Source organism: Eschrichtius robustus, chromosome 7 (assembly GCF_028021215.1).
Source record: "Eschrichtius robustus isolate mEscRob2 chromosome 7, mEscRob2.pri, whole genome shotgun sequence".
NCBI lineage: Eukaryota > Metazoa > Chordata > Mammalia > Artiodactyla > Eschrichtiidae > Eschrichtius > Eschrichtius robustus.
This window is the reverse complement of record NC_090830.1, coordinates 76,421,940-76,447,184: the sequence shown is the minus strand read 5'-3', so window position 1 is coordinate 76,447,184 and position 25,245 is coordinate 76,421,940. Positions and strand designations below refer to the sequence as shown.

Below are 25,245 nucleotides of genomic sequence, written 5' to 3'. Positions count from 1 at the left end.
CTATTCTTACTTCTGCTTCTACTCAGCAATAAGTCCTTGCCTTAGTCTGCTCTGAGGAAGCTGCCCACCAAGTTCTTCTGGTCAAAGCTCTTCTTCGTAAGTTCTTCCAAATCTAACTGCCCCATCTCACCCTACCGCAGTCAGCAGCTTCCACCACTGCGTGAGGCTCAGTTCCTCCTGAGTGGGATGGGGCAGCCTAGCCCAGCCCTCCTGGGTGCAGCACCTGTGGGCTCCCTTTTAAGTAAGATTTAGTTTGAGCAGCCCTGGGAGCACAGCTCTAAAGCTCTATCCTAAGACGGGTTTCTGTAAACCCAGAAGTCTTGACCAAAGTGTTAATATGCAAAGAAATAGAAACTTCCATGGGCTGGCATAGCCCTGGGATGTTCTCTTGTCTCACGTGCTCAGCTGGAAAGGATTTTGGCTTGCTTAAGTGAGACTGAAAACTAGGGTGACCACCTGCCCTGGTTTGCCCGAGACTATCCTGGTTTTAGCACTGAAAGCTCCCGGTCCTGGGAACCCCTGGGACTTCAGTCCCAGGCAAACAAGGCAGGTTGGCCACCCCGGTGTAAACAGCCCACGCGAGGCTCCCTGAAACAGGACACAGGGAAACAGCAGGAGTGGTGGGAACCTCCTGCTTTCTGTTCACTGACTCAAAATAATTTCATCAGCAGCAACAAGGTGTCAGGCAGTATATGAGGGGCTGGGAGGACAGCGAGCCAGTCAGACCCCAGGAATCACAGGGACATCATCGTGGAGCACAACTGGGTAATTTCTGACGACAGCCCCGAAGGGGCAGGGAGGGGGTGGGCAGACTCAGGTCTGTAGCCACCTGGGGTACCTGGTGTCATCACTCAGTCCCCTTTTATCCTCCTGAGGCCATGGAGGCCAGCTGAAGTTACAACAATCCTCTAACTGGGGAGAGCAACCTGCCCTGGCAGATTCAGGGTTCTGGTGAAGGCAGGGGGCTCTGGGGATTAACGAGGCGGCTCTCACAGGGACAGGAGGAGTCAGTGGTGAGGAAGGGCCTCGCAGTCACAAGCCAGGGATGCAGCAGGATGCAGTGGAAATGGTGCAGCCGGGAAACGGCTCCAGGTTCCAAGCCCCGCCTATGACTCACCAGGTAAGAAACCTGGGCATGTCTGTTAACTCTCCAAAGCCTCAGTTTCCTCATCGGTAAAATGGGAAAATACAGTAAAAACTGCACAAGGTTGTCATATATCCTAAGTGAAAAAAATGGACTGCTTAGCTCAGTGCCCCCCACACCAAATAGGTTCCCGTGGATCCGGCAGAGCCAGGACCCACGCTCTCCCCCAGCTTGCGGCTCGCACGCTGTGGGACCACAGGCCAAGCACCTGGCCTTCCCTGTCTCCATCTAGTCACCTGTATAATGGGGAATATAATTCCTGCCATTCCTACATCAAATACGACAATGGCTATGAAAATGCATTGAAAAGAATAAAAAGCAAGAAAAAGTCATGGGTTGTTCTTTAAAGAGCAGCAGGAAGCAAAAAAGAAAAAGGAGGAAGGAGAGAGAAAGCGAGAGAGACTAAGGCAAGGAAAGAGGTCCTGCAGGGTCGAGAGAGGCCCCAAGAGACAAGGGTTAGAAACAGAGGTTTGGAGTTGGGCTCGAATGCTGGTTTTGCTGCCGACGGGCTGTGGGACTCAGGCAAGTAATTCAGCCTCTCTGAGCCTGGTTTTCTCATGTGTGAATGGGAATAATTACGATAAGTCACAGTGCTGCACCCTAAGAGAAGCGGCTGTGTGAGCTTTAAAGGAGAAGCCCCATGAGGCCGGGCTGAGCACTGAGCAGGAGCAGGGGAGGTGCTCAGCCCAAGGAGCTACTTTTCATCATTATCCTCCCTCAGGTCCCACTTCCGCCGCCTGCCCTCTCTGACGGAAAACATGCAGACTCCAGCTGCTTAGCTGCTTAGCTGCTTGGGGTTGCTACGCAAAGCCAACTTCTCATGTCCAACGGCCCAGCCAATTTACTGAGCAACGACTATGAGCCAGGCACAGCTCGTGGCATGGGATACAGCAAAGAACAAAACCCACACCATTTCTGCCCTCAGGGGAGGTCACACTCCAGCGGGGAGACAGGCAGTAAACCAGGAAGTGAACATGGGCTCTAGCTAGAGGACAGAAGAACTCAAGTAGACAGGATAAAGGTATAAGCATACATAAAAGAAGGATGCCGCAGAGAGCTAGCGCGGGCCTCACCTGGCATAGTCCAGCCGCGGCAGCAGCAGGTAGAGCCCGATGCAGAGCGCCAGGAAGACGTCCGCCGTCAGGAAGAAGGCCAGGGTGCTGTCCGTCACGTCACTGGCCCCCGCCAGGTCTACCAGCAAGGCCACGGCACTGAGGGTGCCCCCCATGGCTCCTCCTGCGGAGAGCGTGGGACACCCCGCAGATGGTCAGGGCGGGCCCATCCTCCCTGCCTCTCAGGCCCGCCCGCGCTCTGCTCCAGCTTCACGCTGTCCCTGCTGAGAAGAATGCTGCTGTTCTCACAGTATGGCGAGGCCTTGGCAGACCCGGAGGGTCCTGCAGCCATGAGCTTTCTGACTCTAAGAGGGTATTCCTAGCCCAGCTCTTCTCCAAGGGGCATGGAAGAGGCTGCTGCCTGAGGAGGCAAATGGCCTCCAAGGTTTCACCTGCATCCTGGTTTCACCTTCGACCCTCGACCCTCCATCTCTCTTTATTGCCCTTCTGATGGGGTCAGAAACTTTAGATTCAGGGGTGGGACATCTCAGAGAGCTCCTCTCCCTGCCCCGGGGCCCAACCGCCCAGCAACCACACTGGGAAAGAGGCTCCGGCCTGCGGGCAACATGACTTCTTGGGACCAGAGTTTGCTCATCTGTAAAATGGGGACAATGACACCTGCCTTGCAGAGCAAGGACTGAACGAGATGATGTTTAGAAAGAGCCCAGCACACAGCAGGCTTTCTACAAATGTCAGTCCCCTTCTTCACCACAATCACACAGTCAATTCTGGGAAGCAGGGCATGTGTCTTGCTTCTCTGTTGAACCCTCACAACCGTGGGTGGTCAACTGGTGCTGGCCACGAGTCAGAGCTTATACATGGTCACGTGTGAGCAGATCATTACTCCTCTCAGCCTGTTTATTTGCCTGGAAGATGGCACTCATACTTGTCCTGTCCCTCCCACGAGACCACAGTGGGATGGAAATGGAAACAGTGAATGGAAAAAACAATGAATACATGGACGCATCCAATAGGATCAACACAGTAAGTGCCTGTGAATACAGGATTGCCTGGCTGCACGGATGGATTTGCCTGCATTAGAGGATCAGGGAACTGAGTCTCAAGGAGGCAAGAGGGCCACTGACTGCAAACAGCCAACTGGTCCGTGTGGGCACGAGCTGCTTTGTCATTACTTGGCAGGTCTGACCAGGCACCACTTCACTGCCCATTGTTGCACAGAGCAGAGGTGGGAGAGGGACAGCTGGGCCCTCGTCCACCACGATGCCCATCCTCACTGCCTCACCCACTCTCTGCCTGACACCTCTGTGGCTCTGCCGGAAACAGTCCACGGCCCTTTTTCTCTCCAACCTTCTCAATATGAGTTCTATTAGCCTGGGTGGGGCCAGAGGTTGGGATTTGAGAGGAGGGCAAAGAAATGAAAGTTAGCATAGTGATGTTTTAATTCTAGCACAGACTCTAGAATCAAAACATCTGAGTCCAATCCTGGCTCTACCACTTCTACGTGTGTGGCCTTCAGCAAGTCACTTAACTTCTCTGTGCCTCCGTTTCCTTATCTTTAAAATGGGGATGTTAAAACCCACCTCTTAGGGCTGCTACGAAGATCAAGAGGATCATTACATGTAAAGCAGGACAGTGTCTGGTACTGAGAAGTGCCATATAAATCTTCTCAGATTCCCAATTAGGTGTTTGGTTATTTCTGTCCTTCCTACATCAAAACAGCAACAACAGAGTAAACTCTTTGCCAAGAGGGTGCCAACTTCTGAGAAGCTGTAATCCCCACCTGGGTGATTTGTAAGAACTGGAGTTAAACTCCGTAAGACATTCCCTGGCTGCCCTGAGGAAGAGATCTTAACATCATTGCCTATTGATTTTCCTCTCTCTCTTCCCAACGTGTAGAGATTTTATAATATTATCATCAACAACAAACCAGGCCTCCGGGAGCTCATCCTTCATGACTCCCTACTTTTATCTCATCAGTTATGGAAATACATGCAAACGAGGGACTTAAAAAAACACCAGTACAAAACAAATGAGTTGTTCCTCAGATGCCAACACACACAGAATTCACAGATGGGCTCCTCTGGACGAAAAACAACGGGGGCTGGTGAGTGGCACTGAGGCCTCTGGAAGATTGGGACACCTCGAATCTTCCAGGGTGATGGGTGCCCACTGGGAGTTGCAAACAGTGGTGACAACGGCTTAGGGCCCAGGGTAATTAATACTGAAGTATGAGTACTAGATTTCTCCACTTTTTCAAAAATGGACTTTCTTAAAAATGCACGGGAGAGTCGTCTCCTTCTCTGGAAGGTTCGCAGGTGGCCAGATGAACCTGAAGGGCGCCTTGCCAACATATCGGTGTGCTTGGTCACTGGCTCCTGGAGAGATAGCCAGCAAGGTTGTTATATTGAAAAATACATCCTCTAGCAGGATGGAGGGAGATGAGGGGACAAGAGACCAGGATGACAGAAGGGATTAAATCCAGTGTTCAGTGGCCACTTCCCTCAGCCTAGGCATGCCCCTTCTTGAAGGACTGCTAGGGGCATATTCATTGTACTCAGGAAACTTAGCGATGGGTCCACTTTTATTTTACTTTACGCCCAAGGGTTTCTCTGAGGATACAGCCAGAAGCCTAATCTTATAACAAAAATGGCAAACAGATTTGAGCTCACATCTGAACTCTGATCTGTTGACAGTGTCAACCAGTGCTATGTTGAGAAGGATTTAGACGCTTAGGAGGAAAGATACAGATCGATTAGTGATGTCTGGCACTGGTGTGGGAACGGGGAGGAGATATACACTTGTCCAGGTATTTGTCATCCCTGTCACATACTACTTGGCATTATCAATTAATGTGCACAGAGCAGATTCTTCGCAAAATGCTTCTCAAGTGGGCAAATGCTTACTGCACCCCTTCACACAACATGGACATGCAGAGACACTGAACAGAGCAGCTGAGCTCCCAGTCTTGCTTTAAGGGATGGTGGTCTCCTGGGAAAGCACAGATTCCTCCTGACCCAGCTCCTTTTTATCTTGTTGAGACATTTGGGTGAGAGAACAGAACTGCTAAGCTCTAGGCAACAGGCTTAGGTTAGGATCAAAATTTTAGTTAAAGGGGTCAGCCCAAGTCATGTCAGCAGCCCTGTAAAATGCCAAAGTTCAGGGTAACAGAGGAGTTTATTACTAGGCTATCAGCTCCTGGGAGGCTGAGTCTTGTTCATCTTTGAATCCCTGGCACATAATAGGTCTTCTACAAAATTACAGAGGAAGAAAATACAGATAGAGGGGAGAAAAGATGGAGAAAAGAAGGGGGAAAAGGTAAGGGAAAGGAAAAATAACGAGAAGGAAAGGGGACAGGAGAAGGGAAAGGAGGAGAGGAGGGAGGGAAAGAGAGGAACGCTGGTTCAGGGAACGCACTTGGTAGGCAGACTGTATTTTCCAAAAGGAGCTGCAACTATGTCTCTCTTCCCATTACAGTATGATTTTCATACTCACCCACTGAGATATGTGGGTCTGTGTTTTCTTCCCTTGAATCCAGGTAGGCTTATGGCTATAGTGGAAGTGCCCCTAAATGTCTTTCAAGGCTAAGTCATAAAAGGAAATAATGCTTCTGCCTGGACCTCTTGGGATGCTTGTTCTTGCAACCCAGAGGCCATGCTATGGGGAAGCCCAAGCAGCCGTGGTGAGGTCCACATGGAGAGAAACCCTGGCCCCAGCCCCAGCCCCAGCTGAGCTTCCAGCTAACAGCCAGCACCACCACACCAGCTGGGTGAGCACACCATCTCAAAAGTGGATCCTCCAGCTCCAGGCGAGCTATCCTGGCTGATGCCACGTGGAGCAGAGGAGGAAAGCTGTCCCTGAGAACTTCTACCCAAACTGCAGATCCATGGGCCAAAGAAATGATTCTTATTGTTCTAAGCCACTAAGAAGTTTTCGGGTGCTTCGTTACACAATAATAGATCATGGAAACACAACTAACACTCATTTCTTTTTCTGGAAGGGCTACCACATGCTCACCTCTGGCTCCTTCACATAGCCCCCAAGTAGACTGACCTGCTCAGCTGTCTGGACCCCAGCTCTCACCTGATATCAGCGCCTGGGAATTCCTCATGGGGAAGGAACCAGTCATGCCGAAGACGCTACTATTGAAAATGGTGGAGGTGCCGCTGAGGATCGCCATGCAGACGATGGTGACGGCGAAGAAGCTGCGGGTCCAGGAGGAGGTGTCCACCTTCACCAGCACGGTCATCACCACGAAGATGGCCAGCATGACAGTCAGCGAGGCCAGCACGCGGACATGAATCGGAACCCTAAGGCGAGGATACCAGAAGCGGTTAGAGACCCCCCTCGGGCCTCCCATGCCAGGCTGGGGTTGGTGAACATTCTTAAGGGAAGCAGGTGTGCTCAGTGGCTGGGACCGTGCACTCTGCAGTCAGGAGGACTGGGTCTGAATCCTGCCTTCCTGGCTCACAGTCCTGTGTGGACTTTGATTAGGGACTCTATCATTCTGGTTTCAGCTTCTGCATCTGTACAAAAGAAAGGAGAATCAATCCACCTGAAGGTGTGGTTGTGAGGATCTCTGGGGTATAGAGTGTATAGAACCAGGCAGCGGTACCCAGCTCAGGGCAAATGCTCTCAGATGCTGCTTCTTTGCATCTTGCTGTGAGGTTCAAGGACAGGAGATGAGGGCTCTTGAGGCAAGACCCCCGTTCCTCCTGCCACGGGGATGAGCTCCCGCTGGCTTTGTCTAGTGTTTAAACAGAACAATCACCCACTGGGATTCCTTCCCCCAAAACTTAGCAGTGGCAGGGAGAGAAGGGAGAAGAGAAGAAAATCATCACCAGCACTGTCGTCATCAAAGCAAACACTGAGATAGTACTTCATTTGTGCTAGGTACTCTTCTAAGTGGTTTCTAAATGCTCACTTGTTGAATTCTCACACCAGCTCCACAAAATAGGTAGTCTTACCTACCCCACATATACAGATAAGGAAACCGAGGTCACAGAGGCTAAGCAACTTGCCCAAGGTCAGTCAGCTGCTCCCACATGTGCTCTCAGAACGACACTCTACTGCCTCCCTGGGAACGAAGGGAACATGGGTGGCCCAGAACAGGTGGCCAGAGCAGAAGGAGGCTCCTGTGATGGTCTCAGTTGTCATGGGCAGCAGCTGACGCCAAGCTACAGCCAGCTCCCCCCATCCAACCCCACTCCTGCATGTAAGCCTTACACCTCTCCCAGCCTCCAACCTGCCCAGACACCGTCCTGCAGGGAGAAGCAGGGAAGCCTAGCTCTCTGTGAAACTGCATTTTTATTCCAGGGAGAGAGAACATCATCTAAAGAGGCTGTTTAAATTATCAGATTAGACTAAGCTTTAAACCAGATTGGATGTTTAGTTAATTTTCCTGCTAACCAGTGGGTGGCGGCTGGGAGAAAATCCAGATTAGTTATACACAAATTTCTTTTGGATAAAAAAAGAAAGACGTGAAAGGTAGGGAAAAATATATACATACATAAAGAGGTGTGAAATGATGAGCATGAAAAGCAAGAAAGGATTTTTTCAAGGTGTTTTTGTGGCCCCAGGCTAATTTGAGTATCCTTCCTATCCTTGGCTGAAGGGAGAGCAGGTGCTGCCTGGGCTGTGTCAGGGGCAGAAGGAAGTCCGAGGAAGTGAAGGGGTAGTTCAAGGTTGTGGTGTGAGGAGCTGGGATGAGGACCCAGGTCTGCTGAGTCCCAGCCCATGGCTGTCTTGCTAAGGCACGTCCTCTCTGGTATGTTCATTCCACAAATACACTGGCCAACTACTGTGTGTCCAGCACTGGGCTGGATGCCCGGGACACAGGACAGATGAGGGACAGGCGTTTTGTTCCAGTGTGCAAAGTGCTCCATCAGCAGGGCCATAGGGCATCCTGGGTACATCTGAGGGGCACGAAACCCACTCTGGGCATCTCATAGGTTTTTTGGAGGCAATACCTAAGCTGGAGTGTAAGGTATGTCTGGATGTGAGTGCACATATCTTGTGAGAGAGAGCGTAGCACACTCAGGGAATTAAAATGGACTCTGGCTGCAGGTGACACTGAGAGCAGAGGATACCAGACAGACATGGAGCCCCACCCTGGAGGGCCTAGTCCAACTGATAAGTGCCAAGACTTGATCCTCAGAGTGGGTGTGGAGTGGGCATACAGGCTTTGTCTGCCAGCATCCCTCCCACCAAGAGCACTCCTTCCATGCCAAGTTGTCCTGCGGAGGTGGACAGTCATACCGTCCACACCAACTCATCCACAAATGAGGGCGCACGACCTGGTCTGGGGTGATCAGAGTGTCCCACCCATACCTCTGGCCACTGGATTGGGTTAGGGGTTAGCATGAGCCCTAGGCAGGGCCAGTCAGTCATCGCTGGGACTCAAAGGTAGAGAGAAGCTGGGTCTCTGCCAGGACTGTGTCGGGGGCTGCTGGTCCCTATCTGGCCAGCTGCATGGGGAGAGGTCACATTTGAGATGAAGCCAAGTAGGCACACACAGAACCCAGGGCCGGCGGATGAGAAGGACGTTTGTACTCCCCTAGATCCAGCAATGGAGGCAGCCCTGACTTTAATTTTCTAGGGAAAGAATGAGAAAATCCTTTTTGTGTCTCTTTCCTTTGTTACCAAGAGTGCCAACCAACACGTAGAGGCACATCAGGGTTTCCAGCTGGGGAGCGACATAGTCAGAGACTCCACCTCTGAGCAATGGGTGCCCTGCCCTCCTGCCCTCCCCTCTTACCAGGAAGCAGGCTGCAAGTGACAGGTGATTGATTAACACCTCCCAAGAACAGCCTTCAGCCAATGATGGGGAAGTGGGTGGATAAATACCCCAGCTCCCACCCCTTCAGGTGTGTGTTCCACACTGGCTGCCAGAGTTCTGAGCAGCTGAAGCTCGGTCACCTTCTATGGGAGCTGGCTTGATAAGGCTTCCTTTACTGGCTGCCATCCCTTCCCAGTCTCCCCCCTTCTCCTACTGTGGCCACCCAAATAAACTACCTGCACTTGAATCCTTGTTCCAGGGTCTGTTTCTGAGAAACTCCACATCAAGACACATCTTCCCAGGGTCTGCAGGGGACTTGGCCTGGGCAGGAGCTGGTGGGCAGTCAGGTGAGCACCTGGACCCCAGGGGCCCCTGAATATCTATTTTAAATGCACACCAGGTGCCCTGAAGGCTGGTGGTCAGGCCTTACTCTGATGCTCAGGGTGATGCTACACACTCAACCCTGTCACACAGTTCCCCCCCCAACTCTCTCCCAGGAGCTGGAGCTTCCCCACCCACCCCAAAGATAAGAGCCACAGGGGCACAGAGCCTGAGTCCAGAGACAGAAACCCTGCCAACTCTGCCACCAATCCACTGTGTGGCCCCAGGCAAATATTCAACCTTTCTGGGCCTCAGTTTCCTTGAAAAAGAAGAGGTGGGACAAGAAAAAGCTCAGGTCTCTTCCAGTCTATGCTTCTAAATCTGAAAAAATTCAAGTGGAGAGAAAGGCTGGGGACTAATGCCCCAAAGTTTTAGCAGTTCCTTGGGGCAAGAAGAAGGCAAAGGACAGACTAGGAGACATGAGAAGCAGCACAGGGACAGGGCCCCATCTCGTTCTCACCCCCAGGGCTGGCATAGGGCCTGGCAGGCACCTGGTAAACACCTGCTGGATGCACAAATTGATAACTAAGGGGTCCCAGCAGTGCACGCTGGGCCTCAAGCTCCCCTTCACGCTCTGCTTTTTGACCCCCTCAGCATGGCAGGGAGACAGCTGGAAACAGCAGCAGCGATCCCAGCCAGCCTTGGGAATGGCCTCTGTCTCCAACCACCTCCTCCCAGATGCAGCGCAGGAAAGGTCCACCCCAGGAGTGCTGCTGGAATCCCAGAAGCTCTCTGTGCCTGTCAAAACAAGGTAAGTAGTTGCTAGAACAGGAAAGTTGCTTTGGAGAGAGCTGGGGGACTTCTTACCCAGGCACCCCCAGGGCAGGGAGAGGAGGGCAGAGTGCGAGAGGAGGAGGTAAACACCAAATGCATTACAAAAGCAACGCAGCTGCCAACTCTGCCTCTGCTCCCCCGTCACACCCTCACCTGCACAGGTCTCCTCCTCGCCAGCTAACTGCCAGCTGCAGAACCCATTCTCAGCTGGAGCTTCCCTGCAGGGGCTCCAAGCACTCAGGGATCTTGCCTGGGGCTATTGTCCATGCTTGTAAAGCTTTATAAAATGTGCCCCGTGCAAGTCCACCCCACATGCACTAACGGGGGCACGCTGCCTTACTCTCTGCTCCTTCCACCTGGACAGCGGCCCAGGGGGTGGTAACACTGTTGGGATTTTAGGGAAAGTCTAGACAAGTGCTGCCCTAGGCTTGGTGGCTCTGCTCTGGCACAGGGGACGTCTGAAGTGACAGCTCCAGCCCTGGGACCCTGGGGCAGGTCATACTGACATGAGATTCTTGGAGAGGGCTGCCAGATGTACCCAGGCTGCCAGCTTCCATCCGTTGCTCACGAGGGCTCAGGACCCCAGGGGACTGATTTCTTCGTAAGTCTCCAAAATGTAAATCCTCCTCATAAGTATTTATGATGCTACAGATTTAACATAATAAAACACTTGGCGATTATGGATGAGCCAGTTAGAGAAAGCCAGGGTTCTCCAGGAGGGGAGAAAAGGGGACATTTCAATCTCGCACATTAAATAAAAAACAACTTAGCTCCAAACCATCTTCCCACTGTCCAGAAACAGACAGAGGCTGGGAGCATTTTCCACATGGCCCTCACCCCTCTCCTGGAGCCGGGAAAGGGCACAGGCAGGCCCTGGGGTGGGCAGGACCCTTCTGGAGGATGCCCTGTAACACTGAGCCCTCAGAGCCAGCTCCCAGCCATCCTCGGGAGGGCAGTGCCCACTGCAGACAGACCCAGACCTTCTTCACCACCTCCTTCCCGCCAGTAGCCTGAAGCCAGGGCAGAAATGGGTTCTCAACTTATAAGGTCTGAGATGCGGCTCTGGCTGCAGGGAGGGGTCCCGCGAAGCTGGAGAACTAGGAGGCAGGTGGCCCAGAGGTTCCAAGCACGGATGTGGGGGGAAGAAGGGTCCCAGTTCCAATCCTGGCTCCAACCTCTTAATGGCCACATGCCCTTGGGCAGGTCACCTCTGTCAGCCTGTTTTCCCATCTGTAAAACAGGGGGATAAATTTGCTGCTCTTGGCCATTGCAGATTAAAGGAGAGAATGCCTCCAAGGGCTATGAATGCTCGGAATGCTAACTACGACAATCAGAGATTATTCGCCCAGGGCCCTGAGGCTGGGCCTTCCCTGCCACTGCTGCTATCCCCGGTCCCGGCTGGCTTCCGGCCTGCTGGACCTCACGACCACAGAGGGGGCAGTGCCAGGTAAGACGCCAGCTCAGGCCAGCCCTTCCTGGCACTGTGGTCCTGCGCACATCTCCTGACCTCCACTTTGGACAGAGGATCATGAGAGGGGCCTGGAAAGGAGAGAGGGCGGTGAGAGGCCGAGGGACTGCCCACCGCCATGGCTCTGTCACCTCTTCCTTGTCGTCCTCTTCTTGCATGCCCTTCCTTTCCTCATGCCTTCTCTTCTGAGTCACTGCCAGGGACCCAGCTCTGCCCTGCTCATAACACCATTCCCTGCCTCCTTCTGGGCGGGATCTCTGGAGGCTGCGTTCCTCCTGCCAGGACACTGACCGTAGCCCAGTGTGCCAGGGACAGGCATGAGCAGGCAGGTTAGGGGCCAGCTGGCTTTCGGCCCCCAGGCCATCTCAGACCATTCTCCCTCTTGCTCGTTCAGCCTTCACTTTGGTTTTAAGAGGCGTGCAAAATTCTTCGACATTCCTTCCATTGAAAGGTGGGGTCCCTGGTCCCTTAAAACTGAGTGGGCAGAAGGGACAGTATGTGACTGCAGAGACTAGGTTACCAAAACCATGCAGCTTCTGCCTTGCTCTCTTGGAGCGCCTGCTCTTCAGCCACAACATGAAAAGTCCTGCTACCTGAGGCCAACCTGCGAGAGACCGAGGGGAGGGACAGAGACAGAGAGAGAGGTGCCCCGCGGAGGCCCCAGCTGTCTACAGCCGCATGAGAGAGGGCCAACCAGAGCTGCCGGCTGAGCCTGCTGACTCCCAGAACCATGAGAGATAGTGGTAGTGTTTTCAGCCACCATGCTCTGGGATCATTTTTCTGCAACAACAGATCATTGGAATAACCCCACAACATAATATGTTCGGAAAGACTGGTCTATTCAGGCTTAGCACACCTGAGGCACATGCGCTGCCCTCTCTCCTCCTGGACTCAGAACAGACATCAATAATCAATCACAGCACGCTCTCTGAGGTCAGACCTGCCGTAGAATCCTGTTTAAGCAGAGATCCAGGTAGTCACTACAAACTGAGCAGAGTTGGGTAAAACAGGTTTGCCACCAGCGACCTAAGGTTTCAGTAGGCCGTGCCCAAGAGATGCCCAAGTTTCTGAATCACAACGTAGCTACCTTTATCAGCTAATGATAGCTTAGGGGCAAAGTAGCTCAGGCTGTTACCCCTGTAAACCTAAATGGAGAACGGATGGCACCAGTCACCCAGTGGGGTGAAAGGGCCACGGGCTATCTCCTAAATCATTCCTTCTTCCACAGTTCATCCCACCCTTCACAAATGCTGTGTCAGAAGTCGCCCACTGACCACGCCCATGGTCGACTGGGCTGCTGTTACCAGCTTGGCACTGAGCTGCTGGGTGGTCGACTCATGAGCTGCTGTTACCAGCTTGGCACTGAGCATTGGGTGACCCATTCCCATATAGTGAGAGCCAGGGTGGTGGGGTGCCAGCCTCTTAACTTCCGGCTCTGATTTTTTTTTTTTTTTTTTGGCCACTCCACGCGGCATGTGGGATCTTAGTTCCCTGACAGACTGGGAATCGAATCCGTGCCCCCTGCGTTGGGGGAAGTCCCCAGGCTCTTAACTTTCGACGGCTCCGGGCCCCACCCACCATCCGTGGTGTCCCTGCGGCCCAGGCAGCTGTTGACAGTCAGCTCTGACCCCATGTGGCAGCGTGTGGCTCCCTGACCGGGCATTCCATAGGCAGGGCCCCAGGTAACCGATCTGACTCTCAGTCTTCACGGAGGAGTCTGAACTGCCTGCTTCCTACTTTAGTGGACACATTTAAGCTGGCAGAAGAGAAGCAACTGTGGACCAAAGGGGAGTGGATGAGGCTGGAGGTGAAGGTCAGGGGCCTGGGAGAGGGAGGAAAGCGGCCTACCTGTTGACAAGCAGGAAATTCACCAGGAGGCACAGCACGGAGGGTACAGTGGAGGCAACGGCCAGGTAGCTCTCAAAGTAGTTCTGCAATCACAGAAGTGAGGAGTCCGCTGAGGTCACTCAGGATGGAGGGGAGGGGCCCCATCTGAGAGCACGCACAGGGCCCCTCTTGGTGGGTCTTCTCCCCACTGTCTTTAGACACCTACGAGTGATGGGTAAGTCCACCCCGAGATGGCATGGTCTTGCCCCATCTCTAACCTAAGACCACTCACTCGGTCACACAACAGACACCAGCAACAAGCTGTGCTAAGTGCTGGGGACATAAGGAAGGGTAGGACTTTGTCCCTGCACTAATGCTCTGCAGCCCATGCTCCCACCCATCCTACCCGTTCCACCCACGTCTGAGGCAACGGAGACAGGACTTGACGTATGTTTACAAAGAAAAATTTTATCCTATCAGTCGTCTTAGCCCATTGTCAAATTTTGGAGATATCCAGATGGGTTTTGTTATGACTCATCCACATTCTCACATTCTTGCAACCAAGTGAGGCCTCTTAGAAATACATGGGGCCCTGATCCTTGCAGAGAAACTCTGTTCTGACTCTGGATTTGCTCCTTCAATAGAGCTGCTACCCAAGGTCAAAGCCACTTGGGGAAGTGGCTCTTAGTCTGGCCAAGATGAGGAAAAAGGGCATTTTCCTGGAAGTAGCTCGACAGTATTATAGACAAAGAGTGCATGAGACCACATAAAAGACGAAGAATCCTGATTATAATGTGCTGCAACTTTCAGCTGAAGAAACTGAGTGGCAACTGTATGCATTTTTCAAAGCTCAGGGAATTGTCCACTCACTAGGGGAGATTTTACTGAGTGTACCTCATCCCTCAATATACGTGTCGAACAAAAAGCCAAAACACTGGAAAGGCTGACACATCTTGGCTTTGGTCCTTTTATGTCAAACCGTGAACCCCAGGTCAGTAATGACAATAGGTTCTAAGCCGTGAAAACAGCTTCCATGTATTAAGCATACCGTGTGCAAGTACAAGGGCTTTATACGAATGATATTCTTTACCCTAAAAAATAAAAAAGCTGTGAGTACTCTGGAAAGTTTACAAAATTGAACTTAACTGGGGAACTATTTTGAGTACAAATGTGCCAAGTACCAAGAACAATGTGTGCAAAAATCTTGCCAATGTGCAAAGGGCTCAGGCAATTGTAGGGATCTCTGCAGAGTTTAAGACATGCTTCTTCCCTGTTAAGAACAGGGTGTCCCATTGAGAGTGTAAGATAAGAGTGTGAGGTTTTTTAACGTCTCAAAACACCATAGGAAGAGCTGTCAGAATTCTGTGGGGGGTTGTTGTCAAATCAGTGGTAGGAGCAGTGAGTTCTAAGGGAGCTCTGGGTAGGGGAGTAGGACGAGGGGGCTGAGTCCTGGAGAGAATGGGAATGAACATGGGTTTGGGGAAAAGATCCCAGAGGAGGCGCGATTTGCATCAGACCTTAAAAGGGAGGGTAAGATCTTTCCTTTCTGGGAGAGTCTGATTGCAATGTGGAGGCCAAGAAAGAAAGATGTCATAATGGGTCACTTCTAGTCTGAAGCACAGACCGTTTCCACAGTCTGTTTTTAAGGCTGCAGAGTGCTTTGTGGTCTCTGAAATCCACACCCTGAATATAAGATTGTGATGGCCTTGCAATTAAAATGATAATCACAGCTACTGTGGTCCATCAACCATGAGCCTTAGAAATAGCCTTCCTCCTTTGAGGAGCCACCTCATTGTCCTGCCCTGATGGGTTCAGTGGAGCCTGGACTGGTCTGAGGCACTCAGTCAATTATGCCTTGACATAGTGGCTGGGCATAGGTGAGGCCAGGCAGGCGTTGGGCGGTTGGAAGCAATGGAAAAGGGCCCCAAGGAACAGACAGCTGCAGGTGGGGGCCAGGACTGCCCCAGATCTGAGTTCCTCATGACAGCCTTCCTTCAGTGGCTGTTCATTTTGTGGCAAATCTATAAACGGCCATCACGTGGGATGCAGAAGCTCTGTCTTTGTTTTTTCAAGCAGGCTCAGGTTCCTTGAACATTTTAGGAATGGGGATTTTCTAGGTAATTGAATGTTCTGGTTTGTTGATATTTAAGCAGAAGAAGTTCCTTTTAATGTTGGAAAAGCTTTTTAAATATTGACAACTGGGTAAGGCTAGGACTCCCTTTCTGTTGATTGAGCCCATTTCTCTGCTTTACAAAGGGCACGTGGTGGGGGGCAGGGTGGGGCGTGGGGGCAGGGGAAGAATGGACTTGACCCTGGGTCATCTTTCTACTGGTTCAGATCCGGGAGCTGTGGCTGGTGACACAGGTGGACTCAGCACATCCCACAGAGCTTTTTTTTTTTTTTTTTTTATTAAACTTAATTCCTGATATAAACATGTGGTGGTTTTTACTTCATTATTTGCTGCTTTTGCTTATAAGCAGAGTTCTAGCAAAATGAGGTGTGGTGGGCAGGCTCTTAGGGTGGCCCCCATGATCCCAGCCTCCTGTGTTCATGCCCTTGTATCATCCCCTCTGCTGAGTGTGGCTGGGACTTGCCTGGACTTGCTTCTAACTAACAGAACACGGCAAAGGTGACAGGTATACACTATTATGTGGACGGGATTATGTTACAGGAGATGGTGGTACCCATCTTGCTGGACTCTTTTTTTCCTCCCTTGATGGCTTGGAGAAGGCAGGGGGCCAGGCTAAGGAAACCCATGTGGCAAGGACTGCAGGTGACCCCTAGTCACTGAGAGTGGTTTCTGGCCAATACCCAACAAGAAACTGAAGCTCTCAGTCCTACAACCGCAAGGAACTGAGTTCTGCCAACAACCCAAGTAAGCCTGGAAGTGATCCTTCTCCAGTTGAGCCTCCAGTGAGACTGCAGCCTTGGCTAACCCCTTACTGCAGCCATGTGAGACCCTGAGCAGAGGAATGGGTTAGGCTGTGCCCAGACTCCTGGCCTACAGATACTGTGAGATAACAAACGTGTGTTGTTGTAAGCCGCTAAGTTGGTAGTATTCTGTTCTGCAGCAGTAGATTCCTATTTAGTGAGGGTTTGGGATAGCTGAGTTCCTAGTAACGGGGGTTTTTCTGAATATCGCAGCTTCCTGTTGCAATTTCAATTCAGTTCCTTGATGAAGGCAGAGACAGCTGACCATGATTTTATTCAACTTCTTGCCAGACATGAGGACCAACGTGCCTGCCCACAAGGGGAAAGAAGGTTATGCTTGCCGACCACATCAGTCCCCGTAGCCTTTCCTCTCCAAATCCTTTGCTAAAATTAGGATCATTTTTGCAAGCAGCATGCACTGATTTCAAGAAACTGGACTTAGTTTACGTGCCACCCCAGATCTGCTCACCTCACCTGCCCCTCAGGCCATTTGCCTTGCTACTTGGTCCCATGTGGTCATAAAGCCACTGCCGCCACCAGCAGGGGGGCCAGCTGCCAAGGAGAGACCCCTGAGCCTGCGTACTGCTTGGGCTGTGCTCGCAGAGGCTCTTGCTCCCTGGGTGGCTCTGGGAGGGGCCAGGTGACCCTCTCTGAAGGGTGGGGAAGGCAAAGCCCCACCCACAAGGTAGGCTTCAACCAATGAGAGGAGGGAGATGGGAAGGAGACTAGAGACACATTGCTTGTCTTTCCTTCCTCACCCGCCTCCACCACATCTGTTCTAAAATGTGGTGGCTCCACGTGGCTCCTCGGGAGACATCCCGTGTGCCTGAGCAAGCAGCTGTGTTTAGTTGCAAAGCTGTGGTCAGCGCAGTGATACCACAGCCTGTATCTGCTCTCTTCCATCCCTGCCTCACTCCCCTTTCCTTCACTCTTACTTCCCTAGGACTGCACTACCCACGGAGTATCACAGGTAAGGTGCTGCCTCAGGCTCCTTTCTAAGAAACATCCAATAGCAAAGGCCCTATGTTCAATTCTCGATCCCACACATTGCAGACTTGCAGCTGGTACTCACTTCCTGGGTTCGTCTCATTTGCTTCCAAGGCCTGTTGAGGTTACCTTCTCCCATGTTACTCAAGGAAATGTGAAGACATCTGAATACTGGTTCAAACGCATTGCAGTCAGAATGGTAACAGCGCTGCCCTCTCCGAAGCAATCTGAAATCTCCATCCCACAGGGTGATTTTACGTAATGCAATGTTTGGGGATAATTCACACCATGGTTCACCTCCACTTGGGACCGATTCCTGAGAGTTCCCTCAAAAGGCTCTGTTGTTATTTATCCCACCAGGCACCTTGCAACAAGGCTGTAGCCTCTACCTCCAGAGGTAAACCCAAGGACACCAAGGACTCCGGTCTCGGAGGAGTGGAGGAGGGCAATGGCACTGGGCCCCCTCCTGTGACGGTGGAGGCTGTGCTGTGCACAACCCCAGGGGGCACCAGTCACGTGGACGGCGATATGAATGGAGCGCCGCAGAGCTGTGCAGCATGGCAGCCCTGTTTACACAGCTCATGGGGGTCAGTTTGGGCCTCACATAATTGCAGGTGGGAGACCGTATCTGATTCAGGAAGAAGGCAGGGCTGGAAGGTGGGTGGATGTAGCAGGGCAGGACTTTATGAGATGATGAAAGGTCCCCAAGCAGGTTTGTCTGCCCCAGGAGGCAGGAGACCCAGAGGCTGGTAATCCCACAGCCCTCAGCCTGGCTGAGTGGCCACTGTCCATCCACATCAGCACCCCTTCCTGTTCTACCCACTCCTTTGCTCACTGAAGATGTGGCCAGCCCCTGTGTGCCCAACATCGTGCTGGTGGTTTGGCGTATAAAATAGACAAGAGAGGGTGCCTGATGCCCTTAGGGAGCATGTAGTCTGGTGCAATCCTACAGCTGTAGAACAATGGATACAAGGGAGGGGAGGGGAGGGAAGGAGGGAGTTTGGCGGGGGGGGGTCTTCCCACAGGAGGCCATCTTGGACTGTAGCCTGAAAGATGGGGGGAAGTTTGCCAGACAGATATGGGGAGGTGTTGCTGGTGGAGAGAGAAATGGCATTCCAAGAGGCGGGAAGAGCACATGCCAAGGCAGGGATGGATGCTTCTTTGCCACTTAGGACTCTAACCCCAGCTCATCTGTCGGAACAGACCACCCTGAGGCTTTCCTCAGCATCCACAGGAATCTACTGCACTGAGACAGAAAGGCACCCTGTGATCCATTCAATCCAAACACAGGGCAGAGAGGCAGGAATGCAGCCACAGCACCTGCCCCTCCCCCTCGGGGTGCTAAGGAGAGAGAGTGGCCCCACCATTCTGAATTCTCCAACTCAATGTGAGGCGAGCCCAGCTCTGAGGAACAAAGAGGAAAACTTCTGCTGCTTGAATGTCTAGTCTAATCCCCCTGCCCTCCAGTATCTCCCCTGCACTCTGCAATTACCTAGGGCTTGGCGTCTGGCAAAGGTAACATCAAAGGTCCTCTTTGACACTTGCCAGGTAATCCAATGGACACGGAAGCCCTGCAGAGTACCAGGTTATTGACATTTGAACAAAACTGCTTACATGTGGCCTGCACAGACCCCAGTCCATTTGCTCTTAACTCAGCCTGTAAGAGCAAGTCAGAACTGGGATTGCTCCCATTTTACAGATAAGAAGCTTGAGGCTAATAGAGGTGGATGAATTGCACAGAGGTGCACACTTGGAGAGTGCTGGTGGCAGGATTTTCTGATGCAGGGCAGGGTGGGATGGGGAGATCGTTATCATCGCTCCACAAACGTAAGAGCCGCTGTAGCTGAGGCCGCCTGCCTTACAGTCACACAAACCCAAATACCGTCACTGGGATTACAGCATGTCACTGGCTGCCCCAGAGGCCGGGACTGGCAGCCCACAAGCCTTCCCAGCAGTGAGCTGGGACCAGCCCGCGGGATCAAAGGTTCCATCAGGGTGGCGTCTTCCCTCTGCCCCAGCCAGCAAATGACGGGGCTTGAGTTCTCCCCTCTGCCTGTTAACTCTCTCTTTTCCTTAAGCCCCACCGTCCATTCCCTTGTGCATTTCCTCAGGCCTGTAGATCGGAGTAGCAGTAAAAAGGGCAAAAAAAATAATACAGATTGAGAGAAAAGCCCTCACTACTGTCCGTCACCGAAATGGATGGATACGGTCTGCTGATAAGCACAGGCCATGTGAAGGAGGACATTGTAGTTGGGAAGCACTGGGCAGGCTTCCAGCTTCTCTCCTGACCATGCAAACCCCAGCAGAACGCCCCAGGACGGGTGGGGGCGGGGATCAAAACCCAGAGTGTGGACAGAGCCCGCCCGGGAGCGCTAGGTGCCAGCAGCCCCCGGGCGGCAGGTCAGTGTGGAGCAGCCCTGTGGCTGGGGCACAGGGCATTGATCCACTTGCAGTGGAGAGGAAGAAACCATTTCCGGCCGTGACCCTCTAGCCCAGCTTGTGAACACCAGGAAGGGGGAGAGATGCTCTTCAAACACAATCTAAAAACCCAGCAGAGCCAGCTGGCCAGATGTGAGGCGCATTTTACGTCGGGGAGCATTTCCTCTCCTCCACGCTGAGAGGCTCCGTGCTAAGCATCTCTTCTGGAAGAATTTAATTCTGAGCTCAGAGTCCAGGGAAAGAGGTTTCTTCAGGCAGGGAGGCCCCAAAATGAGCCCGTTTATCTCTGGCAGGCCCTGGGTAAGCTTCCTCTCCCCCGAATGCCATTTTGCGCACTTTGAAATAAGTGCAGCAAATTAGTCACGAGCCGCGGCCAGCTAGCTTGGGGCTGGCCGCCCAGCGGCTTCTGAGAGGCAGTTTTGCGTGGCCCCCACCTCAAGAGCACGGCGGAGGCAGCTGGGCTCCTGCCGGGCGAGAAAAAGCGATTCAAGCCTGGGGGGTGGCAGCTCGAGGCAGCAAAGCGTTACCTGGATCACAGGAGCATGAAATTAGCAGCAGCGAGCAGGCTGGAGCCAAGAATAGCTTGCCGTTGCAAACTTGCTGCCTTCGGACAGCCCAGAGCTGAGTTCTGTGTCTGGGATGCTGCAGGGGAAGCGCCTCCACCTTGGCACTGGTCACAGTCACTCCTGGGCAGGCCAAGAAGTGAGCAGAGGGCCGGTGTCCCCACGAGGGGTGCAGGTGGCGTCCTGTCTGTGGGTTCTAAGGCCCCCTGTTTGGGGCACTGGCCTCAGAAAACTAAGGGGTTTGTGGCTGGGGGCCTGGATGAACAGGGAGGGCTGGCTAGGCAGGGAGGGAGGGGCAATGCCTGTTCCAGGGTTCAGAGAGGTGAGGGAAACAGGAGCCCAGATCCACCAAGGTGTGGTGGGGTAGCCAGGGGCCCAAGGGCACAACAAAGCTGGGGTCAGAGCCAGACAGGTAAGGCCCGGAAAGATGACCCAGCCACTCCAAGGAAAGAAGGCCCCATGAGACCTTTGCATGCCGTTCTAACATCAGCCCTGATGCTTGGCCTGAGCATGGACTCTCAGGCCTTCTCCAGGCCCAGACTCCCTGGGGCCATGATACATCTTGCTCTTCAATAGCTTGGAAGCCCTCCTCAGCCTGCGATCTTTTTTCACACCTCCTTTGGAACTCCTGCCAGAGGATAGGCAAAGTTCCTGAGGTTTTCTGGAATGAGCCTCCCCGCCCTCCCTGCCCTCTGTGTAAAGCTTTCCAGGGCAAGAAGGTGCCCTTCCTCCACCGAAGCTGACTTCTGGGGGACCTCCACCACGAATCCCCACCTTCCTCATCCGCATTTCCTCTCTCTCTCTCCTTCACTGCTAATCCCTCCTACTCTTCGGCCTAAGAGGCTCACTCAGGTCTCCCTTGCGCTAAGAAAAAAACCCTCTTTGACTTCACTGTCTCTGGCCACCAGGACCCTCCTTCCTTTCACTCCAAACTCCCTAAAAATGCAGTCTTTGCCCTCACTGTGAACGCCTTACCCGCTCCTGGGTGGCTCCGGGGAAGGACTCCTTCAAGGGGTCCTCTTTGCAGCCCACCCATAACCACGGCCTGGTCTGAGCCCTCAGGCTCCTGTCACCACATGCCACCCACTATAATGGGCTGAACTGTGTCCCCCCCAAATTCACGTCAACACAGAATCTCAAATGCGACCTGATTTGGAAATAGGGTCTTTGCAGATATAATTAGTTAAGACGAGGTCACACTGGATCAGAGTGAGCCCTAAATCCAAGGACCAGTGTCCTTACAAGAAGGAGAGGGCACAGAGACAGACACACAGGGAGGGCGCCCAGTGAACGCAGAGGCCGAGACCGGAGTTGTGCTGCCACGGGCCAAGGGAAGCCAAGGCTCGCTGGGAGCCCCTGGAACCTGGAAGAGGCAAGATTCTTCCCAGAGTCTTTGTCGGGGGTAGAGGGGGAGCACGGTCCTGCTGGAGCCTTGCTTTTGGACTTGTAGCCTCCAGAACCATGAGAATAAAATTCCTGTTGCTCTACACCACACGGGTTGTGGTAGCTTGCTATGGAGCAGCCACAGGAAACCGCTGCACCTTCCCTCCAGCACCCCCTCCTGGACTCACGGGCCACCTCCAGGCCCCCTCCTCGGTGGCTCAGTCCCCTGCGCTCTCTGCCATTGGAGGGGCCTCATTAGCTCCCTCCTTCCTGTGCTACAGCCCTGCCCTGGGAGTTCATCCCCACCCCCTGGCTCTGAGGGCACCCCACGCCTGCCTGCGTCACTCCCTGACTCCAAAACACTTTCTGCTGCCGGCGGCCATCCCGCCTGGGTGGCCTGCTGAGCCCAAGCTCCAAGCTCCCAAATCAGAGGCCTTCAAGAGAACCCCCAAGACCCGAGGCCACATGGTTCCTCCCTCCTTTTCTCAGGGTCCTCCCTTCAAAGTTTCCTCGGTTTCCCTTTCACCCTCACCCCAGCTCCATTATTTGCCGCCCCCCCCCCCCACCCCCGCATCCCCATCACCTGACTGCGGCTCACGTCCACTCCCCCGGGTCCCAGCTCTCCCCTCGCCTTTGCTCAGCTCCCTCCTCTGCCCACAGCCCCTCACCCACAAGCCAAGCACATATGTCCTGTGCTTGTCTGCCTCGAAGGGCCCAGCAGCGACACCCCCTCCGCCAGTAGCCTGGCCTCCTGGCCCTCCTTGGAGCTCCTCATGCACTGTCCCCTCTCTTTTGGCCCTTTCTCAGGCTCCAGTTTGGTTAAATGATGGGGCACATGGGGGTGAGGGAGGCTAACGGGTGCTCCCGTGTAGCAGGCTGAAGAGGGGTGTTTATTCCAGACGGTACTAGGGAGCTATGGAAGGCCTCTGAGCAGCAAAACCATATGATCAGTGCCAGGTCTAGTGGGTCGCCTGGCAGGAGGGGATGGGATGAATGGAAGGGGAGGGGCGGGCGGCAGGGGCTATGCATTTATCCACTCATCCATTCATTCAAGAAATGTTAAAGGTTGTCGATCCCCAAAGCTCACTCACTTACTCAACAAGTAATGGCCGAGCCCCTGCTACTTGCCCGACGTGTGCTGGAGCTGGGGTGCTCTAGTGAGGGAGGCAAAAAAATGAGGAAGCAACAAGTTTTAAAAAAAGACTGCAAGTTATAACAAATGGGATAAAAAGGAAACCAAATAAGGGGGTAAAATAGAGCCTAGTGGGGGATTGATGTTAGAGAGGGTAGTGAGATGCTAATGTGTGAACAGAGACCCAAGGATAAGCTGTGTGACGGGTGAGGAGAAAAGCTTTCTGGACAGAGGGAACAGCAGACAGCTGGCTCTGTGGCAGGAATGAGCTTGGTGTGTTCAAGCAACTGAAAAACCAGGGTGATTCTGGAATCCAGGGAGTGAGGGAGAGAGGAAGGGACCAGGCTGGGGGCATGGGCAGGGCCTGGGCGTCCAGGCTGGGGTTGGAGTTTGGATGTGGGATTCTAAACAGCTGAGAAACGTGGTACCAGCACCCATTCACCAAGCCCCCACCACGCGGTGCTGTCCCGAGTGTTCATCACGTCTTTGCTCCCTCTATGTTGCAGAGGAAGACACTGAGGCTCAGAGAGGTTGGGTACTTGCCCAAAGTCACACAGCTCAGACCCAGTCCTCTGTCCCCTTACTTGGCACAGTGGACAGCTTCTCTGTTTTGTCTTAAAGAGACCACTGCCATAGCCTCCATGGAGAATCGACTGAAGGGGGCGCCCTGGGGGCCAGCGAGGCTGAGACCGTGGAGGGGAGAACTGGAGGGATTGAGAAGTTTCAGAGGTCGAACTGACAAGACTTGCTGATGGGCTGAAGGTGGTGGTGGAAAGACAGAGGGAAATAAAGGTAACGCCTCAGTTTCAGGCTTGAGCAACTCGACTGGGCAGGGGCAGGGAAGGAAGTCTGCTCTGGTGTAGTCTGAGCGTGCGGGTAAAATAATGACCCCACAGTGAGATTCCAACCACCTGAATATGGGACCACGGCATCTAATCCTGGGACGACGGTCTTCCTCCCGTGCTCTCTCCCCGCCAGCAGTCCAGCACTGACGCGTGACTGGCCCTCTACAAATGCTTATTGATTAACTCATCACTCTGCTCGTATTTATTGAGCCCTATAGCTATTCACAGGGGATTCAGTCCAAGTTCCTGCTTTCGTGGAACTGATGTTCTGGTCAAGCAGACATTTGGCAAATGCATAAACAAATGGACAATATGTCAGGCAGTGATAAGTGTTACGAAGAGAAATTAAGCCAGGTAGGCACCTCTATAATGGATCTCACAACGCTCGTAGGGGGAGAACCACAAGGGAGCGGCTAGTCCTGGCAAAAGACTGGCCTGGGGACAAATCTGCCCACCCTCTTTTGTTGTAAATACTGGAAAATAGTTGCACCCCTTTGTTTACAGATTATCCACAGTGGCTTTCACTCTACAAGGGCAGAGCTGAGTACCTGTTAAACAGGAATCCTGTGGCCCGCAAAACCTAAACCATTTACCCTCTGGCCCTTTAGAAAAAGTTTGCCAGCCTCGATCTAGTTTCTTAAATAAGGTAACGGAGCCCTAAGTTAACCCGCAAATTTGACAAAGAGTCAGAAACAATCCAGCTCTCCTGAGCCCCAGGTCTTTCCACCACGCAGGGTGAGCACGGAAAATGGCAACATCACTTCTGTCAACCTTCCACCCCACCTTCGCCAGGTCCCTGACCAGGGGCAAGCAAGCCTTGGATCTTCATCTTTATGTGCCCCCTACGCACCCTCAGGCTGGAACCTTAGTAGGCAGGGAGATGGCTCAGAAACAGGTAGAGGGAAAGTTCAGAGAAACAGGGAGCCTGTAAATCCACGCACAACCTCTGCGGGGTGAGAGCTGATTCAGGGCTCGGTCCCTGCTGACGCTCGGCCAGCCTGTCCTTCCTCTTCTGCAGCCTGATCATGTGGCCAGGGCAAGGAGGAAGAAGCCTTCCAAGGAAATTCCCCACCTACCCTCAGCTTCTGCAGCCCCCAGAGGGCTGACACACATCAGCAACCCAGGGCTGACGGCTGGGGACAGGGACCAGGCCCTGTGGCATGTGCCTAAAGAGGAGGCGGTAAACAAAAAAAACAAAAAAAAAAAGCAAAAAAAAATGAGGTGGCCTGGCGGTGCTCCAGCTGTTCTCTGTAGAAGGAAACCCAGGAGAACAACCAGGAAGAGGCAGTCCTGAGCAGACCCAGCTGCACTTCCTCACCCAACACGCCCTCTCCTCTACAGGGAGGCTGTTTTTCTTTGGGGGTCCATGTGGGCAGAAACGACAGGCTGCTACAGGCCTCAGATGCATGCATGCGTGCGTGTGTGTGCACACACACGAAGACTCCCAAGAGGGCCCCCCAGGTCGCTGCTGCCGCCACAGACCCCTCCCAGATGATGGCCCTGTAACGAAGGTGCCCGGCAAA

At 53.1% G+C, this 25,245-nt stretch overlaps 1 protein-coding gene across 3 annotated transcripts in view; it reads right to left on the bottom strand.

Annotated features, from left to right (window-relative positions):
* Positions 1–25,245, bottom strand: part of SLC29A3 (solute carrier family 29 member 3) — a 42,153-nt gene that overhangs the window by 4,413 nt on the left and 12,495 nt on the right. For 2 of the 3 annotated variants that reach the window (XR_011074483.1, XM_068547758.1), the window contains exons 3-5: positions 13,464–13,546; positions 6,298–6,524; positions 2,218–2,380 (exon numbers count right to left, since the gene is read on the bottom strand). Coding sequence is in view for 2 of the 3 variants with exons in the window: in XM_068547758.1 (XP_068403859.1) it covers positions 2,218–2,380; positions 6,298–6,524; positions 13,464–13,546 (473 nt within the window). In the remaining variant the exon portion in view is untranslated. The remainder of the gene's footprint in view (positions 1–2,217; positions 2,381–6,297; positions 6,525–13,463; positions 13,547–25,245) is intronic. The other variant, XM_068547759.1, reaches the window with a different exon arrangement.